Genomic DNA, 25805 nt, shown 5'->3' on the forward strand with positions numbered 1-25805 from the left:
CTTTCCAGAAGACTGCGATGAAGCCAGCACCTGCCTCTGGCACCTCCCAGTGGCTGGACAGAGATCCAGGCTGAAGCACAGCAAGGGCCGGCCCTGGGCCCCTCCCTGCTGGACCCAGGATGTGGGAGAGATGCCTTCCGGGGACCTGTCATCTGCTACTCAACCCCTCCTGGACTCTGCGCACTGGTCAGTGGGAAACATCTGGAGAAACTGAGGTCTGAGTCTGAGATCTGGCAAACCAGGCGTGAGAGCGCCCGTGAGCACCAAAGGTCCATCTGGTACCAAGCTTCCCGACCGCTCCCCGCCTGGGCTGCAAGCTGCCTCCCACGGGAAGAGCCCAGCAGCCTCATCAGGAATGGGGACCCCTCCCCACTTTAGTGGAATCCCCCCACTACACACCCCTCCTGTAGGGAGCCCTATTCCTGCCAGCTCTGAAGGGGCACAGTTCCATCCCGCCTGGCCTCTGTCCTCCTCTGCTGCCCCTGCAGCCCACAGGAGGGAGAAGCTATGGAGTCCTGGGGGGACTCCAGCAGGACGGGCCACAGGTTCGGGTCCCCAGTCCCTCTGGTTTCCAGGTGCTGAGTGGGGAGGGGAGGAGCAGGACCCCGGCCATGTGCTGCTGGTCACGGAGAGTTTAAATACCGCAGACACTCTCCCCATCCCAGGAGGGAGCCAGCATTACCCGGCAGCCACCAGGGAAGTCTCCCCACAGTACACTGTGAATTAAGCATACGGCCTAATGAGTTGATTTTATTAGTTTGCAGATGCATTGAGAACTCGTTATCAAAATAAACATCAATTCCCTTCACCCCTGCTGCAGTCTCTGGGAGCAGGGAAGAGAGAGCAAGAGTCCAGCACGGCCCTGACCAGCAGCCTGTGGGGCCGCACGCTGGCCCAAGTGGGCCCTGGCCTCCATGCGGGACTGTGGCCAGTGGGGGTGCGGTGGCAGGGATAGCGAGGGAGCGGTCTGAAGGGTCTGCCTGCCTGGGTCACCCCCCACTGCAGCGGCCCCAGGGTACTAGATGATCAACGAAAATAAAAATGCCAACAAAAATACCAGCAGCAGCGCAGTGATGCTCCTTATGTGCCAGGCTCAAGACCACGTGCCCCTGACCTCCCACTAACCCAGTGGGGTAGGAAGCACATTTTGTAGATGGCGACACACAGAGGCCAGAGAGGCTTTAGGCCTGCTGGGGAGCAGGGGCTGCAAGCTGGGCAGGCTGCAGTACCCCGCTCCCAGCTGACCTCTGCAAACCCGCACCCCACTCCGTCCTCAGGGTGGCTTCAGGGTGACCTGAGAGACTAGTTACTCAGGAGTCTCTCCTGCAGAGCTCTGGGGGGGCTGACTCAGAGACAGAGGGACTCAGTTCCCCAAGAAAGAGCCCCAATTCTGTGGCTGGGCAGGGGACAGGAGATGGACAAGTTGACCTTTGGAGGAACCCACCCTCCTAGCCCAGGGCTCTCTTGGCCCCAAGCTGGTCTCCTTGGAGACCCCAGTGAGACTCCTGCTCCTCTGCCCCTCCCCCAGGCCCCTGGGGGCTGCGGAATTAGCTGCGAAGCCAGCAGGACAGGGACCGTATTGTCATGCTCTGCATCCGCGCTCTCTTTGGAAAGGATGTTCTAATCCCATTTCATCCGCTTCCCATGGCTGTCAGCTGTTTGCAGGCATTTGGGAGGCAGGTTTCAGAAGTCAGCCATTGTGCGGCCCCTCCCCTGCGCCGCCCCTCCCCCCCGGCATGTGCGCCTCCATCCATCAGACTGTCCTGGGCCCCTTTGTTGTCCAGCCAACCCCCAGCCAATGGCATCCCGGGTCTCACCCCCCTGCCAGCTGCCCCACCTTTCTGTCTATTTTGGGACCACAGCAGGAAGGGGCTGGGATGCATCAGCCAAGTCCCTGCAACTAAGGAGGGGGGACCACAGGCAGGGGGCCTGGGGCATTCCACCGGGAAGGAATTCGCTCAGTTTGGGTTACGTTCTGCTGTGTCTTTCTTAGCATGAGATTTAAACACCCGATGGGATTTATCTGGTCTGTCCTGTCTCCCTCCAGGCTGGAGTATGGATCCAGCCACCCCAGAGGTCAGGGACCACCAGACACGCAGGCAGTTCACAGGGCTGCTCCTTCTTGGCGTGCCAGCCCTGCCCGGCGCAGAATCAGTGCCCATTGGCACCGAAGTCTGGACCACTGCTAAGCTGTTTTATTTCTCCAGCTCCTAGGACTGTGCCTGGCACACACCTAATAAAAGTTAACCCTGTGGACTCAGTAGTGTGGGATTCCACGATAGGAAGACGATAGACTTAGAAAGATCCAGGCGCCCTGTTAGCAACTGGGTAACTGCGTGGGACAGCCTGCCCACGTCGGCAGCCGGGCAACTGTCCTCAGCTGAAGGCCGAGCCTGTGCCAGAGGCCACGTCCGGAAGGGTACCGTTCTCCCAGATTTCCTGTAGAAGCCGGGTCCCTGCGCCTGCTACTCATGGACTCTCTCCCCAAACCCCGCGCCCTTCTCCAGCCCCTGCTTTGTTCCTGTCCTGCACTTGGGACCCCAGGGCCCGCCCGGGGGCTGGTCTGGACAGTGGTGCCAGGACAGGGACATGGGAAGACAGGGTGGTGAGCAAGGTGGTCAGGCAGCCCTTTCAAGGCCACGCATCTGGGACAGTCACATGAAATAAGCACCACACCTGCATGTACACAAATACCTGTGCACACATGACACCACATGCGTGTACATGTATACACGTGCACACACATGCACAGCCCACACAATGCACATGTGCACAGTCAACATGACTCTCAACACACACGTGTGCACACACATGCACAACACACATGCTCATACAATATGTGCACGGCCCCACACATACAGACGCACACACGCACAGTCACACACACTTCCCGCTGCATCCCGCTGCCTCTCTGCACAGAGCAGGCCTGAGGCTGGTTGGTGGGTTGTGTGACCCCTTTCCCAGGGTGCCGTGAAGGACCAGGATGGCCAGTCACGGGGACAGTCCTTTGCAAAGCAGCCGGGGCTACCCAGCCCCTTCTCTTGCCCACTTTCTCCCCCTGCTGCCCCAGGCAGGCCTCCCCTCCGGAGTCGGAGTCGGAGTAGGGCAAACTCCCCTCCAGCCCCAGCTCAGGGTCGTCCGTGTGTGTGCAGGTGCCGGAAGGAGAGAGCAGGAGGACAGCGGGCTGATTTCTCCCACGTGGGCAGGCCGACCGCGCCTTCGGGGCCACTGCCTGCGATTTTTAGCCCCAGCTCTCATTTGTCTTTGTTCAGTTTGTTTTTTGGGCTAAATTACCATGGGCAGCAGCGTTAAAAGAAGGAGGAGACATTGACCAGCAGAGGGGTGGGTGGGGGCATCTACTTTATGCAGAAAAGCGTGAGAGTCACAGGCTGGGAAGCCCCTAGCTCCCTCGGCCAGTCCTTAGAAAGGTGCCTGGGGTTGGGGTTGGGGGGGCTTGCAGGCCCGCAGTTTCCCTCTAGGTCTCCAGGATGGCGCCTGGGAAGGTGTCAGGTTTCAGGGCTCAGGGCCGGAGGGCCACCTCCCAAGTCTCAAGTGGGGACACCTGAGAATGGAGGGAGCAGAGAAGCAGGAGCTCCTAAGGATGGAGGGAAAGGAAAGTGGGGTGCAGGGGACGCCCAACCAGCATGCAGAGGCACCAGACTGAATGAAGCAAACCCAGACCTTGGCCCACAGCTGTCCACACACCTGTGGGCAGGTGGGCAAGACAGGGGCCTTAAACCTGCTAAGGTGGCGAGGGCTGCAGAGGGGCGGGGAGAGGGCGTGCAGGGTGGAGGTGGGAGCAATTTCACCAGCGGCAGGAAGGACCTATGTGGCTTTTCTGATTCTAGACCCAGGAGCTGCTGCAGCGGTTTTCTCGTGGAGGCCTTGGGCACACTCCCTCTCGGGATTTCAGGGGAAAGAGTCAACTCTTCTCCTCCCAGGGTGGTCAGAGTGCAGTTTTGCTCCCAGGCAAGTAGAGGAATCCCGAGATCCCAGGTTCAGGACGGCTCCTGGCTCTGACTTTGAACTCCAGGCCCAGAGACCCGGCCGACCGGCTGCAGAGCCCGCTCCTTGCCAGGCTTACCCAGCAGTGTCTCCAGGGACACAGAGCCGATGGGGCGGCAGGGGAGTCCCTGCTATTTGCGTTCTCCTGAATGATTTAGCTCCCCCGCCAATAAAACCCCCTCTCGGTGAATTAACCTGCTTTTCTGAAGTCATCAATAATTACTGAGCCCGTCCCCGATGCCACTTAACAGTTTGTGTTTTTCAAAGCACTTTATGCCCATTAACCAAAGAATTCTTGACGCACCTCCGGGAGAAAAGGACAAAAAGAAGCAGGAGGCTGAAAAGGTCTCTGGAAGTCAGCTCAGCCATCCCCCTGCCTCTGGGCCGGACTGTGTCAAAGAAGAGGCTGGTGAAACAGAAACCCACCCGACAAACCACTCTGTTTTGAGAAACCATCAGGATGGAAATGCCTCAGGCCAAACAGAATACTGAGCAACATGTCAGGCGGGTGTGGGGCAGCCGCTCACTGGCGAGTTGTCCACTAGACTGAGCCCAGGCCCAGAAGGAACACGGTGGGTCAGGAGACAAGCTGGGGAGGGAAGGAGGCGGCTCATTTCATCCAAGGCAAACTGGGGAGACCCTGATCCAAGAAGCAGGTTTCCTCACCTGCAAGTAGGGAAAATGGTAATTTGCTAAGCAAGACCCAGTCATTAGCGGGCAAATGACATAGTTCTGCTGCTTAGGAATGTTCCAGTTAATGAGCCCTCCTACCCTGCGCGGCCACACTTTAAGTTTTGCTTCTGGCTTGGGGAAGAAATGGCCGTTTGCGCCAACTTGCCTCTCCCTCTGGAAAGGGGAGCTGGGTTGATTCGTCAGCGTTGCCCAGACAAGATCCTCCCGGGGTGGGGGCGGGGGGCAGCGGGAGGCCCATCCCCAGGCTGTGAGCCAGAGGAATCCCCGAAGCATCAGGCCTTGGCCTTTGTGGGAGCCGCAGCATGTTGTTTTCCAAGGAGAAACAGTGGAAAGCCTGCGGTGTGACCGGCGCGGTGCTGACAAGTGCAGCGGGAAGGGGGAGCCTCCAACCCTGTCCCAGGAACACAAAGGGCATTTCTCTCCCCACTATCCCGTCCACTTAGTGCCTGCAAATGGCCGAGGCGGACGACGGGACAGAGCACTACAGCCACCTCACCCCATGCTCACAGTTCTGGGGAGCAGGGGTGAAGCAAGACGGCTTCACCCGGGCAGGAGGACCTACCTATCCCCTCTCCCCTCTCTTCTACCAGTCTCGCTCCAAGTCCACGACAGCATGAGCCGAGAAACTGCTACCAGAATGGCCAGCCCCAGGTGCCAGCTCCAGACTCTGGACAGAATGCAAAAAAAATCAACCCCCCAGAGGTGCTCTGGAGGGAGGATCTGGATAGGACTTGATGCTCAAGGAAGCACGTGGTAACCATGAATTCCCTGGGTTTTATGGTTTTTATCTTGAAGCTAGGTTGAAGTCAGCACAGCGCAGAGTTACACCCCTAATTAAACAAAGCTGGGGTAATCAACACCGAGGACAGACACAGAGACCGTGGAATAGGCTAAAGAGGCAGGAATTAAACACATACTTCTTTGGCCCGGTGGTTTTTGACAAGGTTTCCTAGACGACTCCACAGGAAGAAGGGGTCTCTGCAACAAATGGCACTGGGGATAAGGGGTATCCACACGCACAAGCATGAAGAGGAACTCCCACACCACACCACATACAAAACATAACACATAAAATCTAAAGCATATAACTCTTAGAAAAAAGCCAGGGGGCTAAAAAAAGCCAGAGGCTTCATGACCTTGGATTTAGCAATGGATTCTTGGATATGACAACAACTGGAAAAGTAGTTCAGTGGGACTTCATCCAAATTAAAAACCTTTGTGCATCAAAAAGCATCACCCAGAAAGCGAAACAGCAATCTACAGAGGGGGAGAAAATGTTCCCCACCCGTATATGGAACAAGGGTCTAGAGTCAAAGGTATATGAAGAACAACAACCCACAACAAAAACATAAGTGACATGACTGAAGAATGGACAAAAGACCGGAAGAGAACTTTCTCTTCAACAAGCACGCGACAGGATGCTCATCGTCACTAGCCATCAGGGAAATGCAAATCAAAACCGCAATGAGGTGTCATTGCACTAAGATAGCTGTAATTAAACCCATTCCTTAAACAAGTGGAAATAATGAAACAAATAGAAAGTAATGGTTGGTGAGAATGCCAAGAAATTGAAAGCCTTGTGCATTGCTGGGGAGAATATAAAATGGTTTGGTACCTGTGGAAGACTGTTTGCTAGTTCCTTCAGAGGTTAAACACAGAATTACTAGAGGACCCAGCAATTCTATCGCTAGGTATACACCCAAAAGAATGGAAAACAGGTAGCCAATCAAATACATGTATACAGATGCTCACGGAAGCACTATTCACAAGAGTCCTAAGGTAGAAACAGCCCATATGTCCATCAACAAGTGAATGGGGATACAAAGTGTGGTACACACAGACAGTGGAATATTACTCAGACATAAAAAAGAATGGCGTGCCATGTGCTTCAACATGGATAAACCTCAAAAACATGCTCAATGAAAGAATCAGGCAGAGAAGGTTACATAGTGTATGAGTCTGCTTATTTGATATGTTCCGAATGGGCAGATTCATAGGGTAGACTGATGGTTGCCAGGGGGTGAGGGATGGGAAACTGGAAGCAACTGCTTAATGGATAGTAGATTTCCTTTTGGGGTGGCTTTTAAAAATGTTCTGAAACTAGACAGAGGTGGTGATTGCACAACTGTGCGAGTGTACGAAATGCCACTGAATTATTTAATTTAAAAGGATCTTATGTCATATGGACTTCACCTCAATTAAAAAAAAATTCCAGGGGGCCTCCCCAGTGGCGCAGCGGTTGAGTGCTGGGTTGCAAAGCTACCCGAAGCCTCTGCAGCGCCGGTTCGATCCCCGGCTGCTCCCTGGCCACCAGAGGAGGGTCCCACATGGCGCGCAGACCTCTCCTGCCGCCCGCTGCTCCCCTCAGCAGTGTATTTTGGTCCTTCTGCCTGCTCTGCTCCCCGCTCTGGCTCTGGTGAATTCTCTCACCCTCCCGCGCTTCTGACTGTACCCAGTGCTTGTATGTATGTATGTATAAATAAATAAACAAACAAATAAAAAAAATTCCAACAGCAAACTCAGTCTTTTTGGTAAGAACTAGAAAATATGGGACAATTATAGCCACTGCAAAGTAAGGGCTGAATCCTAGCAAGGACAGTCAAAGAGAGGGGCCCCAGAATCTGTGTATAGGCTCTGTCCAAATTTCTGGGTGACCTTTGACTATGTATGCACAGGGCTGGTTGCAAGAAACCCAGCTAAGGATGAAAGAACAGAACTGAGGCTGGCACTATGCCCTGAGAGAGGGTCTGCAATTTGAACCAGCTAAGTTAATTCCCACTAAAACAAAAATAAAATCAACATGCTTTGAAGAAACAAAAAAGAATATAAGAACCAAGGAAATGGGACCTATTCTTAAGATAAAAGACAATGATGATGCTGCAATTAGCTGGTACCGATGATAAAGCAACCATTACAACTACATACAAGGAGATAAACGACAACATGCTCATTATGAATGCAAAGATAGTAAATCTTTAGCGATCTAGAAAACATACATGTCATCTAAAACTGCATGAGAATTTTAGAACTGAAAAATAATGACATTTTAAAATTCACTGGCTGGATTTAACAGCTGAGTGGAGATAATAGAGAAAAGAGTGACTTTGAAAATATATCCTGAGAAATTATTCAATCTGAAGCACAGAGAGAAAAATGATGGAAAAAAAGTAAACAGAGCCTCAGGGGCTTGTTGGGCAGCATCAACACATCTTACATAGGTATTTGTTAGGAGAGGAGAGAGAAAAGGGTTGAAAAATATTTGCAGAAATAACGGCTGAACTTTCCCCAAATTTGGTGAAAGATATAAACGTACAGATTCAAAAGGGTCAGTGAACCCAAGGCAGGAAAATATAAAGAAAACAAGGGCAAGTCTAGATACATCACAGTCAAAATTTTAAAAACTAAAGAGAAGGGGACAAAGGGTTTCGTGTCCCCCTCCTAGTTACTCTGTTCTGTGTGTCACAGCAATGGAACAGCAAGAAGGGGATGAAATTGATCCATGGATCCTTGGGGCAGCCCCCCACTGCCCTCGTGGACATGCAGGGCTGCAAATTTCCAAGTTCTCATTCCTGCTCAGCCAGGGCTTGTAAGCATTTTTCTCTCTATTGAACAGAGAGGGCACCTACATGGACACAAAGCCTTTAATCCCTGGGTTGCCAGAAAGTCAGCAACACATTAGAAAGGGGACCTGGGCCTCCCTCATGCCTTCATAGTCTCTAGGGGACATTTAGGCTGATTCCCGAGCCAGATCCAGAGTCTTTGCTCCTTCTGTGATTTCCTCTGGACGGGAGCAAAGCCTTATGGATTACAGAAATTGGGGCTGTTTTTATGAGGGTGCCCTGGGCTGCTCAGACTTACTGGATCCTCCAGATAGGGCTTTGCCCTTGAGTGAGTGATGAGTCCCCATCCTGGGCTTTTCCCCTGGAGAATTTTCTGTTTTGCTTCTTTAAAGGGGTGATTCCTTTTCATGTTCTCCTTTCTGTACGGAAGATATACATTAACAAAGCAGCCTCTGGGCAGCTCTTCCAGGAAGACCAGTGGGTTGGGGCTCAGGCCCCTAACTCCCTCTAGTGCCCCAGGGACAGTGGCAGGGGCAGCGAGAAGGCTGCCCTCCACGGCAGGAAAAAAACTGGGGTTCAAAATAGACCCTAGAGCTTGGATAGCGCATATTTTAGGAGGGCCTCTGCCCTCTTAAAAGTTCTCATAAGTAAATGAACTCTAGTGTACCCCAAACTTACCTAAATATCACCTGGGTATCTGAAAAGGCAGCTTCTCTTTCATCACCTGGGGGCAGGGCCTGAGACTGTGCATTTCTAGCAAATTCCTAATGGTCTCTAGACAATCCTACTGCTGGTGCTTGCTTCCAGCCACTCAAGGCATAGGGACATCCAAAAGTTGGTGCCAGTGGCAATGCTGCTAACAGGAATCATATTTACTGAACACCTACTACATGCTAGACGCTCGGTGCTACTGCAGACTGGAGAAGGAGAATCTAGCTCAGTGTTGTGGAAGGACATTCCTGATCTCCCTCAAAGAGCCAGCCAGTCAGTGGGGAAGGAGGAAACTAGATGTAGGAGGGTTGGCGTTTTCTGAGCAAAAGCTAGTGCAGCCACATTTTACAGGTGGGGTAACTGAGACCCGAGGTCCTGCAGTGGGGTCAGGGGTCTAGCTGAGGTGTGCTCTGGCTTTGAAGGCCAGGCTGCTCAGGGGAGAAGAAGGCAGAAACAGTGAGAGCAGCAGAAGCAGGCAGGACCAGACAAGCAGAGCCCCCGGCACCGGGCCAGGCCCAGATCCCGCCTCTCCAGGATGATCCGGATAACCTCCTGGACCAAACTGGCCAACTTCACGAGAACTTCTATGCTTGCTCACTGTTCTGTCTCCCAATGCCTTGCCCCCTGGGGTTGGCGGGACCCACAAGGCTGGTCTGCATTTGAAGGACCCAGCCCGGGTTGCATGACTGCCATGGCCATCTTGGAACTCTTTGAATTTTTTTAATAAGGGGTCAACAATTTTATTTTGCACCAGGCCCTGCAAATGACCTCAGCGAGCCTGCCACAGGCCAGAGATGGGGCCAGGCTGGACCCTACGTCAGAGTTGTTCTTGCGATGTGGAAATGGCAGCCCTGCGCTAGACTGTGCTGGCTGACCGGGCAGGCTGGGGCAGGCCCCTGCTCCACTCAGGATGCAGAAGGACTGGATGGAAATGTGAGGGAAGGCGAGACCGTGAGGACAGACCTCCCAAGAGCCAGGAAAGTGACACCCCCAGAACAGCTCCTCAGTCCTCCCCTGTGTGTGGCAACAGACTAACGGGCTGGGAAGGGAGAAGGGGGGCAGCTGTCTTCAGGGCTTTGGCCTCTCCAAGGTAACCACCACCCAACATCAGCCAAAGCCAAGGGCTGGGCGGATGCAGGGCGCTCTGCTGGGCTAGCCTGGCCCAGGGTCTCTGTGTAATTAGGGCCAAGCCTTTCACTGCGCTTTGGTGTGGGAAGCAGAAGCCAGGAGCCAAGTGGAGCTGATTCAGAAGCTCTAGCCCTGCCCGGAAGTCCCGGCTCAGAGGGAGTCTCCCCCCCCCCCCCCACCCCATTAGCTACTCAGGCCTGTAGCAGAGCCAAGGCCAGACATTCATTCCTTGGGGGCCACCATTCCAGGGAGACAGGTGCTGGCAACGGCAGAGCCGAGGAAGAATGTGGAGCCTGGGGCGGGCGGCTGGCTGGGGGACTTCATCGGGCCCAGCACATTCCAGGAAGGCAGTGATAGGGAGGAGGTGTGCGGGCCCAGGGGTCTTAGCTCCAGGGCTGGGGGGTGGTAGCTCCAGAGGGTTTTCTGATTTACACACACGTGTGCCAGGGGCAGACAGAGGGCGGCGCTCAGCCTCTGGGGTCGCCTCAACCCAGCCGCCCAAGGCTGGCTGGGGATGCGGGGCTGAGGGGACCCCAGCAGCACTGGGCAATCAGTGACTGCTGCCACCACGAGGGTCTTAGATTTTTAAATCAACTCCTGACCTATGTTTTGGTTAACTTGTTGTCAGCAAGGCCTCCTGACGTGTGAGGTGAGTTCTGGGGTGCTCTTGAACTCCCTGTTGCATGTGAAATAGACCTGGGGACTCTAAGGAGATGGAAAGGGGAGGAAACCGGGGATCCCCAGGGAAGGTGGTTCCTGAAGGGTGACCACAAAATCATGGGCAGTGGCTGCAAGAGGCTGGCAGGGCCCCAGCAGATGGGTCAGGACACGGCGGGCACTGGAGCACAAGGGGCCCCGCCTCAGAGAGTAGCACCTCACGTGCAGGCTCTGGGTGAGACCTGTCCCCAAATATTCCATCAGACGGTCCTCCCAACAGCACTGGGACTTCCAGTTGTTTTTAATCCAAACTTCACAGATGAGGAAGCTGAGGATCTCTGGAAAGCTGAGTAATTTGGCCTAAGTTCTTTAGTGTCTAAGGGGCAGAGCCAGGCCCTATTAGAGGTGAGCATGCAAACAGGGTCACACTCCTCAGCAGCTTGGAGGGGACGCAGGAGAGGCCCGGGAGGTTCTGGGCAGGATGCCAGCCTGCCTGCAGGGCCTCTCCTAAGCCCACCTCTTAGGAAGCATGTGGCTGGGCAGGTGGCTCCAGCTCCAAGCCTGGGTTTCCTAATGCGTGTAGGGGGTCAATCCGTTCCCTCACAGGGTTGCTGAGAGGGCCAGCGAATGCGTGCGACGCATTCAGGACGACGTCTGACTTGACAGTGGGCGCCCTTGCTATCAGTTGTCTGGGAGGTGAGCTATAGGTTTGCTCAACCTGGCTCACAGGCCTGTGTGTCTGTGGCTAGGTACTGGGGAGCAGGGGGAGCCTAGCCCTACTGCAAAGGGGGAGTCAAACCTGCCACAGTCCAGAGAGATGCTGGAACACATGCAAGGAGAGTGAGGGGGGCGCCCCTTCCAAATCCACACCCCAATGCTGGCTCTTGATCTCCCTCCCACTGTGGCCTGGCTGCCTGGACCCTGAGCCTGGACCCAGCTCGCTCCCCGGCCCGGCCCTGGCTGTTGTGCAGTTCTCCCACCTCCCAACTTGGCTGAAATGATCATCCCCATGGTACAGATGGAGCCCAGAAGGAGTTCGGAGAAATCAAGAGAGTAGCAGAGGCTGGCTTGCAGCTGAGGGGAAACCAAAGGGTCCACAGCTGCTGAGGGCTGGAGTCTGCGAGGGGCACAGGACCCCAAGCTCCCAAGCTCCATGACTTGCGACACCTCACTTGGTTCCCCTGACCCCATGTCCTCCTCCATAAACCAAGAGGAGCCTCCTATTATCTGACCTTAGCGGTTCTCTGAGTCTCCTACAATCTGCACTGACTGCCACTTAGGAAGGCGCCAGGCCCTCAGGCCAGGGGAGAGGTTTGGGCAGGAGACCACTCGCCCAAGTGCATGTGGAGGCACATGCCCGTCGGGCATGTGGTGGGCCGGGAGAGTTGTTGTGCCTTTGTTTGGCACAGCTTTTATGGGATGGCTGATGTCACAGAGCACAGGCGTCCTGTGTGTCAGCATCCTGAGGGCCCATGTGTCTGAAAGCTCCATTACGCGGCCATGGCATGATGTCGGCTGCCCTAGACAGCTGTTTGGCACCAGAAAGAATGAAACCACCACCGTGGAGTTTCTCATCCGTGTTACAGGCCAAGGGGAGGTGAAGTCTGGAAGACTCTGGCTGCACAGGGAGAACCCGATCGCAACACATCAAAGCCAACTGTTTCTAAATCCTGGAGACAAGCAACCGGAAATGGAAATAAAAAATACAACATGCACATTTGCATCACAAATATGAAATATTTAGGGATGAATCTGACAAATGAGGTGCAGGACTGATATTCTGAAACCCACAAAATGCTGCTGAGAAAAAGCAAAGAGCTGAAGATGGGGGGGTGGAGGGGTCGCTCGTCCTCACAGCTCAGGATGCTTCACGTGGCTGGAAAGTCAAGGCTCCCCCTGTTAGGGGGAAAAGGCTGTCCCAAAGCTAATTCCATACAGGCTTTGTGGACTCCACCCCCACCCCAGGCCAAAGCCAAAGACACTGGGAACTCTACATCCCATCACCACCCAAGGGAAGGTGGCTGGGACCTGAGGGTGGGGTTAAGCAGCCAGGTGGATACAAAAGGCAGACACGTGGGCTTTGGGGGCTCTCTCTCTCTCTCCATTTTTGGGCTCTCGGCCAGCTCGCGGCGTCCGGCCAGCTCTGAGAGTGACTTTGGGTTTCCAGGTCGTCGGATCGGGTAGGACGCATTAAAGACTTTATTTCCCTATTTTCTCCCTGAGTTGTACATTTTCCTTATTTCTTTTCCTCTTGTAAATAAACCTTTTATTAACCCTTTTGCGTGTGTCTGTAGTGGAGTATTCATAAGTCCCTTTAAAGCGCGCGGGTGAGGACCCACAGCCAGGAACCCGTTTAATATCGGGGTTGCTCTATAACACCCCCACCTTTAAAAAAAAGATTTATTTTTTTATGGACACAAGAGCTGGGGTACAGGCCAGAGGTGAGGGGGGTGAGATGATTCACCAGAGTGGGGAATAGAACAGGCAGACTGACTGAAATATACAGTTGAGGGGAGCCGCGGGCAAACCAGGAGAGGTCTGCTGTGCCATGTGGGTAGCTCCCTGGCTGGGGATTGAACTCATGCTGCAGTGGTTGCAGACAGCTTCCTAGTGCTGTTTCTTAACCCCTTGTTCCACCAGGGAGGCCCCAAGGCTCCCCCTTTTGATATATGTTATCAATGCGACCTCAATCAGACCCCTCAGCAGGTGTCCATCAAAACACTTGGTTCTGAAATGCATATGGAAGCGTGAAGGACCCGGATGGTCAAACTACCTGACCCAGAAGTCAGGGACGAACACTCCCTGGCCGCAGACCTTGACAAGGCAACAGTGACAAGCCAGTGAGGACGGCGTAAGCACAGCCGAGTGGGTGAACAAAGCAGAAACAGGGGCCAGAAATAGCCCCTCACCTGAAAGGACAACTGCATTTCAACAAAAGGTGCGGACATGATCCAGTTGTGAGAGGGAAGTTTTCCATGAAATGACGCGATCTGCTTGCGAACAAGAACAGAACAAACCCCCAGCAGGCCGGGGGGGGGGGGTGGACATGCCTGTCATCTCGTGATCTCGAGATTCTGGCGATGATGGTGGGTACTAGAGGCTGTGCCCAAAATGGCCAAGTTAGATCCTTGAATATGTACAGTTTATTGTGTCAAAACAAAAACAAAGTCTTCGTGTTCCTTGAGGAAGACGCGGGCGCCTCCCATCTCACAGACCTCAGTTCCAAGGTCATCTCCTCTGAAGTCTTGCCATGGGTGGCATTCTTGGGGCAATCCTCTGGAGCCCCAACCCCAGGCCCCCGCCTGCAGCACCCTGTGGTACCCAGATGGCTTGAGGTCCTCACTGAACATGCAGGGACCTACTTAGGCTTTGCGGGGTTCCAGGCACTGTGCACAGCACACAGTAGGTGCTTTGAAGATGCTCGTTGAGCAAATACAGGATTTTTTATTCACTGACACATCAGGGTTGCTCTGGAACGTCTAGCAAATGCTGCTCCATCCCCGATAACTTCCTGCCCTGACCTTCCGCTCCCGGGCAGAAGGCCTCTAGGTTGGTTTTGTTGGTTTTCTTTTAAGGAAAAGAAAGAGCTTGCGGGGGTGAGAAAAGAAGGAAGGAATGAGTGGGGGTCACCAGCTCCCACGCTCAATGTGGTGTGTGGGCTTCACGGCCGTCCTCCAAGGCAGGACAGGGCAGCTCAGCCACTGTGGCACCCCAGCTCCTCAAACCTCTAGGACAGTCCCTCCCAAAGTGGACTGGCAGCAACACTTCACCAGGGACTTGTTAGACATTCAGGCTTCTAGGTCCACCCCAGACATCAGGAGCTCGGGGTGGAGCCCAGAAATCTGCATTCCAGCAAGCCCTCAGGGTGTGAGCCCCACCATGCTGCTCTCCCCTCTTCTCCTGCAGGAACAGGTGACAAGAGGGGGGTCTAAGAATGTGTCCCCAGAGCCCCAGGGGCCAGGGTTCCCCTCCTTCAGGTGACCTTCCTGCCATCCTCAGGCACCCAAGGGCCGGCTGTGTGACGGGGCCAACCACCCCCCACATGTGTTAGCATCTCGGAAGCATCCCTCTGCGTTGCTGGGACACCCGGCCTGGGCTCAGAGGCCCCTGAGCTCTTCCACAGCAGAGGCACAAGAGAAGCTGGAGTGAGAGGCCCTCTCCCCACATCCCGGGGCTGGACATTCCAAGTTCCTGGAGAGACAATAGGTCCTAACATTATAGGGGGCGCAGACAATGGGCCTTGTGTTCGCTGTCCTGTCTGCTGCTCTCAGCCAGGCTCTGCGAGGGAGGCGGGACCATCCGAGCAGTCCCCCCAACGGGTCCTGCTTGCCTCTGCCCAAGGCCCAGGCTGGGCCAGGGTGCTTATCACCCCATCCCTCGCCCCCGGGGCTGAACAATGTTCTTTTTTCCTGAAGATTTCTAGCATCTTCAAATTCTTTGCCCTCCCAGGCCTTAGGAGAAAGTGGTTCGATGCCAACCCCTCTCTTCTTGTCTCCCACGTCCAGGCCTGTGTCTCCTGGGGCAGGGACAGCGGGCTGAGCTCTCCAGCCGCCCGGAGCCACAGGCAGCAGTGTCTCCCCTTACCCCGGCTGATTTCTCTTCATTAGTGCAATCACATCAGCCTTGACAGCAGCGTATTTATTACGGCCCCGACGACAGCCATTTTTCACCCAGTGATGCACAGCCCGATAATGAGCTTGGAGCAGAGCTAATGAGGAACTCCCCTCGGCCCTCCTCGGCAGCTCCAGGCCCCCAAATGGTCTGCCCATCACCCCACCTCCTGACTACAGACACCAGTGGGGGAGGGGTGTGACTCCAAATGGGGAGGTCAAGGGCCCAGCCTGAGCTGTGTGAAGCCAACGTGCCAGCCGCCCACGGGAAGGAGACTTCAAAGTTGACTGAAAGAGGCGTGAGGGCTGGCCGGTCAGCACTGCCCGCGGCGGGAGCGGAGTCCTTGAGACACAAACAACAGGAATGGGATGGCGCCTGGGGAGGGTGGAGGCTGCCAGTTCAGCTTCCAGAAGTGAGAAAACCTCAAGAGGAACAAGAGGAGGTGACGGAAATGAATCTAGAACATTCAGCAGTGCTGCACCGGCAGGGCACCGGGCTCGGGCGGCTGAGCTATCACAGATAGAAAGCTACAGCCCGCCCTGCTTGGGGGGTGAGGGGTCTTCTGGAACCTCAGCTCTCCCAGAGCACCCACAGGTCTGGGGGGCAATGGCCCCCGTGCCATGGACACACTTATCATAGCACTCGACCCCCTGGCCACGGAGAGTCATCCGGCCTCACTCAGTGCCAGGCTCTTCCCCACTAAGTGGTGACTTGAACGGTGCAAATTAAAAGGGGAAAGAAAAGAGAGCTCAGGGAGAGGCTCCCCAGGGTATGCAGCAGACTGGCTGGGAAGCCAGGGAGGAGGAAGGACCCAGAACACCAAGCACCCAGCAGCAAGGTCACCCTCACACATACCACCCCGAGGGCATGGCCATAGGCCAGCTGTGGTGGGTAGCTATGGCCACCAGGGCCCATTATGTTTGGGGCAGACCTGCTCTGGCGTAAGTAGGTCTATAAAACTATAGAAACGTTTAAGGGGAAATAGGTTGGGCTATGTATAAATATATGTAAAGCATCTTAGAACCTCACCGAGGATGCGACCCAAGAGATCATCTCATTCAAGCTTTTCAAGTCCAGGTTTTGCCAACATCCCTGGGGGCCAGCAGGCCCTGGGGCGGATGCACCCGCACCTCCAGCTGCATCAATTGGCTTTAAAATATTCTTTGTGCATTAAAATAGAATTCAGAAAGATCCTGGAATGGAATGCAAAATTTCATATGTTTAGAAAGGGAAATGTGAAAAAAGAAAACGCGACACAGAGAGCAGGCAGCTTCGGGGTGCGGGGCCAGCACCCCCAGGTCCAGTGGCCATCCCCCTATAGGACAAGACTCCCTCACGGAGGAGTTTGGAAACACTCAATTTACACCCCCACATTGCCCCATGAGGACACAGAGGCCACACGGGCCCCAAGGCCAGGACCACGGGAACCCCACAGCATCACCAGCCTGTCACCTCCTCTCCAATGTGCCATGGCCCTTACGGCATCCTTCTTGAAAGGGTTAAGTTCATTAATTGGGAACAATAATGTATGTGTAATCCCTCTATCCTTGTTGATGAAGGGTTATTATCGATACTCAAGGAGTTTATAATGAAAGAAATCAGTCACACGGGCACATTAAAAAGATAATTCACCATCAACAAGGCCAAAGTGTCAAGTGACACATCTAGGCCCTCGGCGCCCAAGAGCAGAGGCATCCAGGAGGGTGCACTCCAGCTGCTGGACCCGGGGGGATCACAGGGGGTGCGGCAGGAGGGCAGGGGGAGAGGGTGCTTTTGGGCTCCTGGGAGCCGGGCAATGGAGCAGGCTGGAGGCCTGGGCCAGTGCAGGGAGGCCAGAGAGCAGCCCAGCCTAGAGTCAGATTGCGTGGGCTGAGCCATGGTGGGGAAGCCTCCGGGTGAAGGCCTGAAAGTAGGGGGGTGACCAGAGGTCTCAGGATTCAAATCCCATCGCTTAGAACCTTCGTGGAACATCAGGAGAGGCTGTTAGTTCCCTTAGAGAGAGGGGGCACTCCACACTGCACTCGGTGCCCTACCTCTGTGCCCATCCAATTTGGGGAGAAGCCTGTGGTCAAACAAGACAGCCCCCCAATCCTAAAGCAGCATGGCCAGCCCAGCCTGGCTGTGAACCTCACCACAGCTGACCTGCACCCCTCGCCCTGCCCTTCAGGTCAAGTGACCTTGCGAGATACGAATGTTTCTGAATTTCAGCGCCACCTGATGTGAGGTTAATACCTTCTGGCCAAACTCTTTCACACATTGGGGCGAAGAGAAAATGAGAGTCGAGGTTTTAGAAAAGGATCTAGCAAAAACATTCACCCAGAGGCCTCCACAGCGGAGAAGGGCTTAGCCTGTGGGCTGTCTGTGACATATTTGTATTTGAAGATGGAGGCAGAGAATGTCTTCACCAAATCAGTAACTTCCTAATGGCGGGTGCCATGGGCAGGCCCCTGGGAGACAGAGGGACCTGTCACTGGGGACAGGGCACATGTCAGTGCAGTCCCAGAGCTGCCCCTGCTTCTCGGCACCGAGATGACAATAATAATAGAGCTGGAGAAATTTATTCAGGGCTACTGTGCACTGAGCTCCGTCCTAAGAGCTTAGCGTGTCCCCTTCACCCTGCCGCAACCCAGAGCATGGACTGCTGCTGCATTTTACAGATGAAGAAACTGAGGCTGTGGCTTGTCCAAAGTCACCAAGCAGGACGTGACAGCTGGGATTTGAACCTAGGAAGCTGAACATGCTTGGGTTCCCAGAGGCCTGAGCTGTCCCCTCCGGGCCCTCCGACAGCACGTTCGGGGCAGGGTGGGGGAGACTACACTGGGCTCATCACTGACACGCTGTCTCACTGCGCAGCGACTACCCAAGTGTTCGGGGCCCTAGTTCTCCCCATGATTCAGGCTCTGGCTGCATTGCCCCCTGGCCTGCACCTCCACAGAGGTGCCCTGAGCTGAGGGCAGAGTCCTGCCTCCAGCTGTCCCTTGAGAGTCACCTGCACCCACCCCAGAAGCTGGATCACCTGCCTGCGTTGCACGCCATCAAACATCCCTCCCCTTAGGATCAGAGCATCATCACAGTAGCATCGCCCCTCTGGGTGCTGTGGCTTCCCACGTGGCCTTGAACTTGAATGGCTTCTCCCTCTCCCCGTGCCTTGCACCCTATTCAGTTCAGAAGTCTCTTGTGTAACAATGAGAGGCCCAGTGAGGACACACTGGGTGAGGCAAGAGCTGGGAGAGCCCGAGAGAAGGATCCAAGGCACCGAGGCACCGTCCAAGCGCCACTCCTTCTCCACCCAGGTCCAATGGCCCTGCTGTCTAAGCATCTCTCCTGGGAAGATACCTATGAAGGGGATCATGGAGAAGGGCGGACTGGGACGGGATGAGAGGTGCTGAGGCCACAGAACCTGGGTTTACGCCCCGATTTCTGGCCTTCCCAGCAGTTGATTGCTCTGAGCCTCAGTTTCCCCAGGGGGAAGAGGGCCGAGATGGATGAGGGTTGTGATGTACCCAGTGCTGTCACAGAGCACTGAGCACCAAACAGGATTCTGCTCTCTCCCTGGAGATCCCTGGGGTGGGGAGAAAGATCAACTCGTTCTAAACAGGGGAAGAAGCAAAACAAAGCAGGGCAGGAGGAAAAGCAATTGACAGGGGCCCAGACACCAGGGCAAAGTCTGAAATCCAGGTACAGTCCGAGACCTTAAGACCAAATTGGGGGCGAGCCCCGGAGCACAGACACAGCTCGGCGAGCGCGTGGGGTGGCCACAGACGCAGCCACACTGAGCGCTCGGCCGTCTTATCTCATTTACTCCTCGCAAGATTCCTCCTCGATATTACAGACAACGAGCAGGGCCGGGAAGTACGTGATTGAACCCAGAGTGGCCCAGAGTAACTCAAAGTGACAGAGCCTGGCCCAGGCTGGCCCAATTCCAAGACACTGGCCATCAGACCCGCCGCTTCTCCAGTGCTAGAGGGAGAACCCCAAAGGCAGGGAGGGAACAGCACAGACTGGGGTGAACGGGATGCCTTGGGGATGGCTCTGTCTTGTGTGAAGCAGTTCTCTGTGGGAAACGCACCCCCTTGGAGATGCGGGTCTGTTCTCCAGGACACGGAGGCCTGTCCTTCCGGGGTCCCTGCCACTGGGCAGGGCCATGTGGTCATTTCTGACCAGTGGGCTGCAAGGGGAAGTGGTCGGGGCTATGGCATTTAACTGCTGATGCAAATCTCCCTCTCCGTGAAGTATTTCAAACTGTGCCTTCACGTATGAATGGGCATTTACCCCAAGGTCCCCAAGCCACACCCCCCCACCTGTCCTCCTAACTTGTACCCGTCATCAAGGCAGAGTTCAACTGGGAGGGATTCAGCAAGGACCCTGGGCCACCCAAACCCCAGGTCGGCCACTGTGTGCAAAGAACAAGTCAAGGAGGGCGAGGAAGTCTGGCGGGGGGGGGACTCCTGGCTCCAGGCGACACCCCTCCAGCCTATGGAAGCCCAGGCTGGGCTCTGGAGGGCAGGGCTTCCATTCTTGGGGTGCGTGGCAGAGAGTGATGAGAGAGAGAGTGGGCGAGTGACCCGAGAGGAAGCTGGAAGAGGTGCAGGGGCCGGGTGACGACAGGCTTGGCCTGGGTAAGTGGAACAACCACCCTTCCTTCCTTCTTCATCCACTTGCTCCTAGCTGGTGAGCTCCTGCCACGTGCCAGGCCCTGCTGTGACCCGGGAGACAGCAGTGAAGGCCCTGAAGCCCCCTGAGCTGGCCCAGCCATAAATAAACAAGTCGATGCCCGTGGGACAGAGCGAGTGCTGTGAATGTGAAGCAGTGAGGGGCACGTGGGCACAGGGACGCCACAGAGCAGGGTGCTGCGGGACAGCGAGGACTTTGGAGGACAGGCCTGAAGGGCATAAGGAGCAGACCCTGCAGACCCCGAGAGAAGCAGGCACGGCCAGGCAGGAGACCAGAGCAGGGCTGGTAAGTTCTAGAACAGAAGGGCAGTCGGAGCAGGGGCAGAGTGTGAACTTAGGCACTCGCAGAATGGGGGGGGGGGGGCGGCAAGTGAAGAGGAGGCTTGCGTGGGGGAGGGGGTGGAGAGCCCCATCCTCACAGCCTTGGGGCCACACCTTATAAGCACTTAGCATTTATAAGAGCATTTTAAAAGTGATTGGGGATAATCTCATAAAAAAAAAAAAAGCCCCTCATGAGGTAGACAGGCTTATTTTCAACTGCTTCATGTGCACACAGCTCGGGCCCAGAGCGCAAAGGGCCCAGAGCGCAGGCAGGAGCCACCCGCCCTCAGAGAGGGGCGCTGGGGGCCAGGCGCTTGAGTGGTCTGATGTGACCAGCTGAGCAGTGTTCCCCTCCTCCCAGCCCCCTGAGCAGCCCCAGAGGGTCTGCTGCTCCCTTGGCACTGCCCACTGGCCCTGCCTTCAGCTCAGCCTGTGCACAGCCGGGGCTGGACGAGCAGCCACCAGGATGTCTCAGCAACCGAGCTTGTTTTCCTTTCCATTGCAGCCAGTGAGGCCGCTGCCGGCAGTGCTGCTGGCCCATTTGTTGCTATTGGCATCCCAAGGCCCCAAATTATGATGACTAATTCCCACCACTTCAGGCAGCTCCAGGGCCGTCTGCAGCAAAGCACTCCAGGGGGGCCGGGGGCGGGATCCTACGATACACCCAACATCGACTCCAGTTCAGTCCCCAGACTCCCCCAGGGCCCAGACTCCCCCAGGGCCCAGTTCACTCCCCATACTCCCCCAGGGAGGGATGGATGGGGGTTTTCAGATAATCGGAAGATTCCTAGAATCACAGCCAAATCTTAGCTACCTGGTCACGGGAGGCCACTGTCTCCCTTATCTAGAAACAACAGCGTGGTGTGTCCGACAGTGAGCCCTCCGTCAGCAGGGGCGTGCAAGCAGAGACCAGTTGGCCGCGTGTCCCGGGTGTGTGGGCAGAGAACAGCGCAGATGACTTCTCACGTTTCTCTCAAGTCCACACACTGACCCACACTGGCCCTCCGTGGAGAACAAGACCGTTCTCCTTGACTGTTCTGCTTAAGCCCCACGGTACCCTGCTGGACAAAGTCAAATGCAAACCAATATGCAGTTTAACACATCATTTTAAAGTCGGCCGTTCAGGCACTGTTTAAACAGAGAACGGCTGTAAAGGATTTGGCCTCTTTCCCAGCCTCCCTCGCCTGACGAAACAAGGTTGCTGGCCCCTACCCGGGCCTTCCAGTAGAGGACAGACAGGAGAAGCGGTCGATAAATATTTGCCGAATAAATGCACGGAAGGGAGGTCTTCCCAGGCAGGTGGGAGGCTGCCGGGGGGGGGGGGATGTGGCCACTGGTGGGGGTCCGCAGCCTGTTCACCCCAGCCAGGGGCGATCTTCTGCAGCCCACCCACTTGTGTGCCTCATCTACCCGCTGCCAGAATGCTTCAGACTCCCCAGCTGAAGCCAAGGGCCCCCTGGGGCAAGGCAGAGAAGCGGACGGGGTGCAGAGCCTCCTCTCAGGCTCTGGGAGAAAGACGCGTAAGAAGCTGATGTGGCCAGGCCGCTCTGACACGTTTCAGCTGAGACCCAGGCAAGCACGACACTGGGCCTCATGGTAATTAGCAAGCAGCCCTGATCAATAAGTTATTTTTTGCTGTCAGTAATTAATAATTACAGCTTAGCCACACCATGTAATTAAACTTTCATCCCGCTCCCTCATGTGCTGTGTGGCTTTTATTGTGATTAGCTCCCAGCACTAAACTTTCTCCCTCTGGAATCCTCTGGAATCTCCAGAGCTGGGCCTCCCACCCCTTGTTCAGAGTTTTGTTTGCTTTGCTCAGCACACACGCCCATTGGTTTCTCCCTCAGGCACTGGTCTCTTGAAAGAAACTTCTGGACCTGCCAGCGGGACTGCCCCGGCCATGCTACCACTTCATCAAGCTTCTTGGCATATGAAAATCCAGGTGAAGTGCTTGGGAAAATGCAGATGCTCAGGCTCATCCGGAACTTTGCAAGCAGAGAACGTGGGATGGGTTCAAGGCTGTTGGAGGCCACTCTGAGACCCGGTCAGGGAGCCTCAGAAGGAAGTGGAAGGGACTCGGGTGAGGAAAGGGGAACGAGGCCTTTGTGGTGGGTGGCTGGGAGCCACTCCTCACGGTGCCTCGGCTTACGGCGGCACATGATCCTGATAAGCAGAGTCGGTAGAAGCACCTTCTAAGTGCCAGACACCTGCGGGGCGTCCCCTGGAACACCTGGCCACCTCATCAACTCTGCTTTCAGTTTGGTACCAGTTTTGGGGGGCCATGGCCCCACAGTGGTGTTCAGTAGTAGTCAGTGTATGTGTGGTCCAGGTCCCGCACCCGGAACAAACTAGGCAAGATACAGAAAACTCCAGTGGTGGCCACGGTGAGGCTTGTCCTGGGAGCAGACCACGGCTCGTCCTTCACTCTGTCATGCCTGGAGAATGGGGCGCCGGGCTCAGAAGTGACCGGCACTGCCAGCGACTTCGACCACCCCGAGGGGCTATCAGCATGGCCTCAACTGGAAGGAGAACCTCTGTTCTCTAACTCCAGCGCAGGAAAGGACCCCCCAACTCTCGAGCCCCGGACACATGAATGCAGCATTGCCCCCACCCTGGGCCGAGATCAAGCTCCACATCCTCTGCAAGGCAGGGACCCCGGACACTCATGGAAGGAGGCAGTGCCCAGTGGTGCCCCATGAGGCTGGAACACACGCTCTCGGAACACGAACGGAGCGGCAGGAGACCTGGGCCACATGCAAAAAGGCAGCGAACACGAGACGCCGGAGAGAGTGACTTAATCAAAGGGTGACTTAATCAAAGAGGCCGTCACGTTTCTCACAGGGCGCGGGGACAGGTGGCCTGGCCTTAGCTTCAGCGGGAAGGCGGAAAGTTGGCCTCAGGTGGATGGAACAGGTGTGGAGGTGGGGCGGGGATCAGACTCAATGACCCAGAAAGAAGGACCTTCAGGTGCCCTGGGGACTCCTGGTCCGGGATGGGACAGAACTAGGGGGCCACCTCTCAGGGAGCTCAAACTGTCTCTGGAGAAGGCGCGGCAATCACATTAGAAAGGTCCAGAACAGAGGCTTACACCCCTCAGAACCCTCCCTGTCTCCCGGCTTTGGCTAAAAGTCCCATGGGTGTCTCAGAGCAAACCTGTGAGGTGCTGGAGGCAGACTGCAATCTCTATTCTGCCAGCCTCGGGGCACCCCGGGGACCCTCCCCGCCCACCCCAGCTGCCCATGGTCCTGATTTCAGGGAGAGAGGGGCCCAAAACACTCAGTCCCTGTCTGACTCTGCCCCCAGATCACCCAACAGCCGTGGGCAAGTCACTTAATGCCCTGGGACCTCAGTTTTCCCATCCATTAAATGGCTGCTGGAGTGAGGTGACCTCTGAGGTCTGCCTGCTGGAAGATTTTATGATGATCATAAAAATAATAACTTTTATTACCTTACATTTACAGGGCCCATTACAAAATTTCTAAGTGCTTTAACGTAAATTGCCTTGTAAAACCCTCCTCTCAGCCCCGTGCGTGAGAGCTGATTATATTCATCTCTTTGATCTTGGCTCTGAACCACCCCCCCGACGATGCAGTGGCACTGGGGTCCTCTGCTCCCCGCAGCTCCATGACCCCAGACATGGGGTCGGGCCTTTTTGAGGCTACAGCCTCTGCAGACCGGAGCCCCCTAGATGGAGCCAGACCCCTCCTGAGCCTGGAAGAGGGAAGGCCCAGCTCCGGGAGTCCTGGAGTCCTGTCCAGCCACCGTCTCCCTCCACCCCCAGCAGGCGCCGCTCGGACACCACTGGCATCACAGTCTGGATCCCAGAACCTCTAGGCAAGGAAGCGCCAGCGCACCCCCCACCCCGCTGGGACCTGCCCAGGACTGGGGGAGACCTGGGGATCCACACGCTGGAGAGGGGCAGTGCTGCACAGGAACCTCATCCTTCCTAACACTCGGGTCCCCAAACCCACCAGCCCTTCTCCACCAGGAGGCTGCCCCCCAACAGCTACAGGTCAGAGCCGAGGCTGCAGAGGCAACTGGGGCCAGTGGAGGCTGGCGGCAAAGGCAGGCTGTGTCTGGGGGTGGGAGGAGAGGGGACCTCATACCCTCCCGGTGCACCCTCCCAGGTGGGTCGGGGCGGCGCGGGCATCGGCTCCTGGTGGGCACCCGGGGCCCAGGCCGGTGGGGCAGCCAGAAGCGGGTTCCTGTACGTGGCCTGGCCTGCCAGTTGTTCCCGGGCACCCAGCGGCGGACTCGGCTCCTTCCCGGCTCCAGCCCGCCCACTCCCTTGTCCCAGGGCGCGCAGCGCCTGCCTGTCAGGGCCTCGCCCTTCTGTGTGGACGCCGAGCCGGGGACCCGGAGCCGGCCTGGGGAGCTCCGTGGGGCGGGCGCGGAGCCCCGCACAGAACCGTGCGCCCCGAGGGAGGAGAGCCCCCCGCCCCCCACATCTTAGGTTCTTCTTTGCCTCCCAGCATCAACCTCCACCTTCCCCCATTCAGAAGCCACAAGTCTCAGAAAGATTGCCTCACCCCCGAAAGAAAGCCCCCCAAACTCGGAAAGAGGGTCGGAACCCCCTGGAAAAGCCCTGCCAAGGCTCAGCCCCGTATGCGGGAGGCCACCAAGAGGCCAGCGGCTCCCGCCACCCGGCCCCGGAGCCCCCCGGCCCCGCACCCCCTCCCCAGCCCCACATGGGGGTGGCGCTCGGTACCTTGGGCTCCCGCGGCGCGGATCCGGTGCAGAGCCAGCAGCGTGGGGATCAGCAGCCCCCACATGGCGATCAGTCCTGGGGGGGTGTTATCCTCGCGCTGTTTTATAATCCTAGTGGGGTCCGATGCCCCGCGACACGTCCGGGGAGCCTGTCCACGGGGGTCCTCCCCGGGGCCTCGCAAGCCCCGAGCGGCGGCTCAGGCGACCCCAACTCTCTCTCCTCTCGCGTCCAAGTCCGGGCCGGCGGCGCGCCCCGCAGGCGACAGGCGAGCAGCGAGCAGGAGGAACAGCCGCGCGCTCGGACCCGGGGCTCCTCGCTCGCTCTGCACCCCAGATCGGACCTCTCCCGGGCCGGGCAGCCTCGGCGGTCCCGCCGGCTCGCGGGCGAGCTCCGGAATAGCCGGCCAACTTCGGGAAACTTCCTCCGTGGCCACGTTGCCCGCCCCCCGCCCCTCCCCGCCCCCGGCCGGGCTCTGCGCGCCGACGCGGTCACCCGCGTGCCCAGCGCCGGGCCCCGGGCCCGGGCGGGAGCCGAGCGCGGCGGCCGGCGCGACTTCGGGGGCTCTTTCAGGGGCGCCGGCGTCGGGGGGTGCGGCTAGCATCGCGGTCCGAATCTCCCCGGAGCTGAAGTTTTCTTCTCGCTAACTTTGCAGGCGGCATCGGCCGGGGCCCGGCCACCCCTCTCGCCTCCACCGCCCTGGCGGCCAGTCGGGGGGCTCCGGCTCCTTCCCGGGGG

The 25805-nt window shown here is 56.5% G+C and overlaps 1 protein-coding gene across 2 annotated transcripts in view; it reads right to left on the bottom strand.

Moving 5' to 3' along the window:
• The window catches only part of SDK2 (sidekick cell adhesion molecule 2), a 212435-nt gene extending 186953 nt beyond the window's left edge, over positions 1-25482 (bottom strand). For both annotated transcript variants that reach the window (XM_037495165.2, XM_054689621.1), the window contains exon 1: positions 25071-25482. In XM_037495165.2, coding sequence (XP_037351062.2) covers positions 25071-25134 — 64 coding nt within the window. In that variant the 5' untranslated portion in view covers positions 25135-25482. The remainder of the gene's footprint in view (positions 1-25070) is intronic.
• Positions 25483-25805: the final 323 nt, after the last annotated feature.

This window comes from Talpa occidentalis, unplaced genomic scaffold (assembly GCF_014898055.3).
Source record: "Talpa occidentalis isolate TD23 unplaced genomic scaffold, MPIMG_talOcc4v2.1 talOcc4.7, whole genome shotgun sequence".
NCBI classification, from domain to species: Eukaryota; Metazoa; Chordata; class Mammalia; order Eulipotyphla; family Talpidae; genus Talpa; species Talpa occidentalis.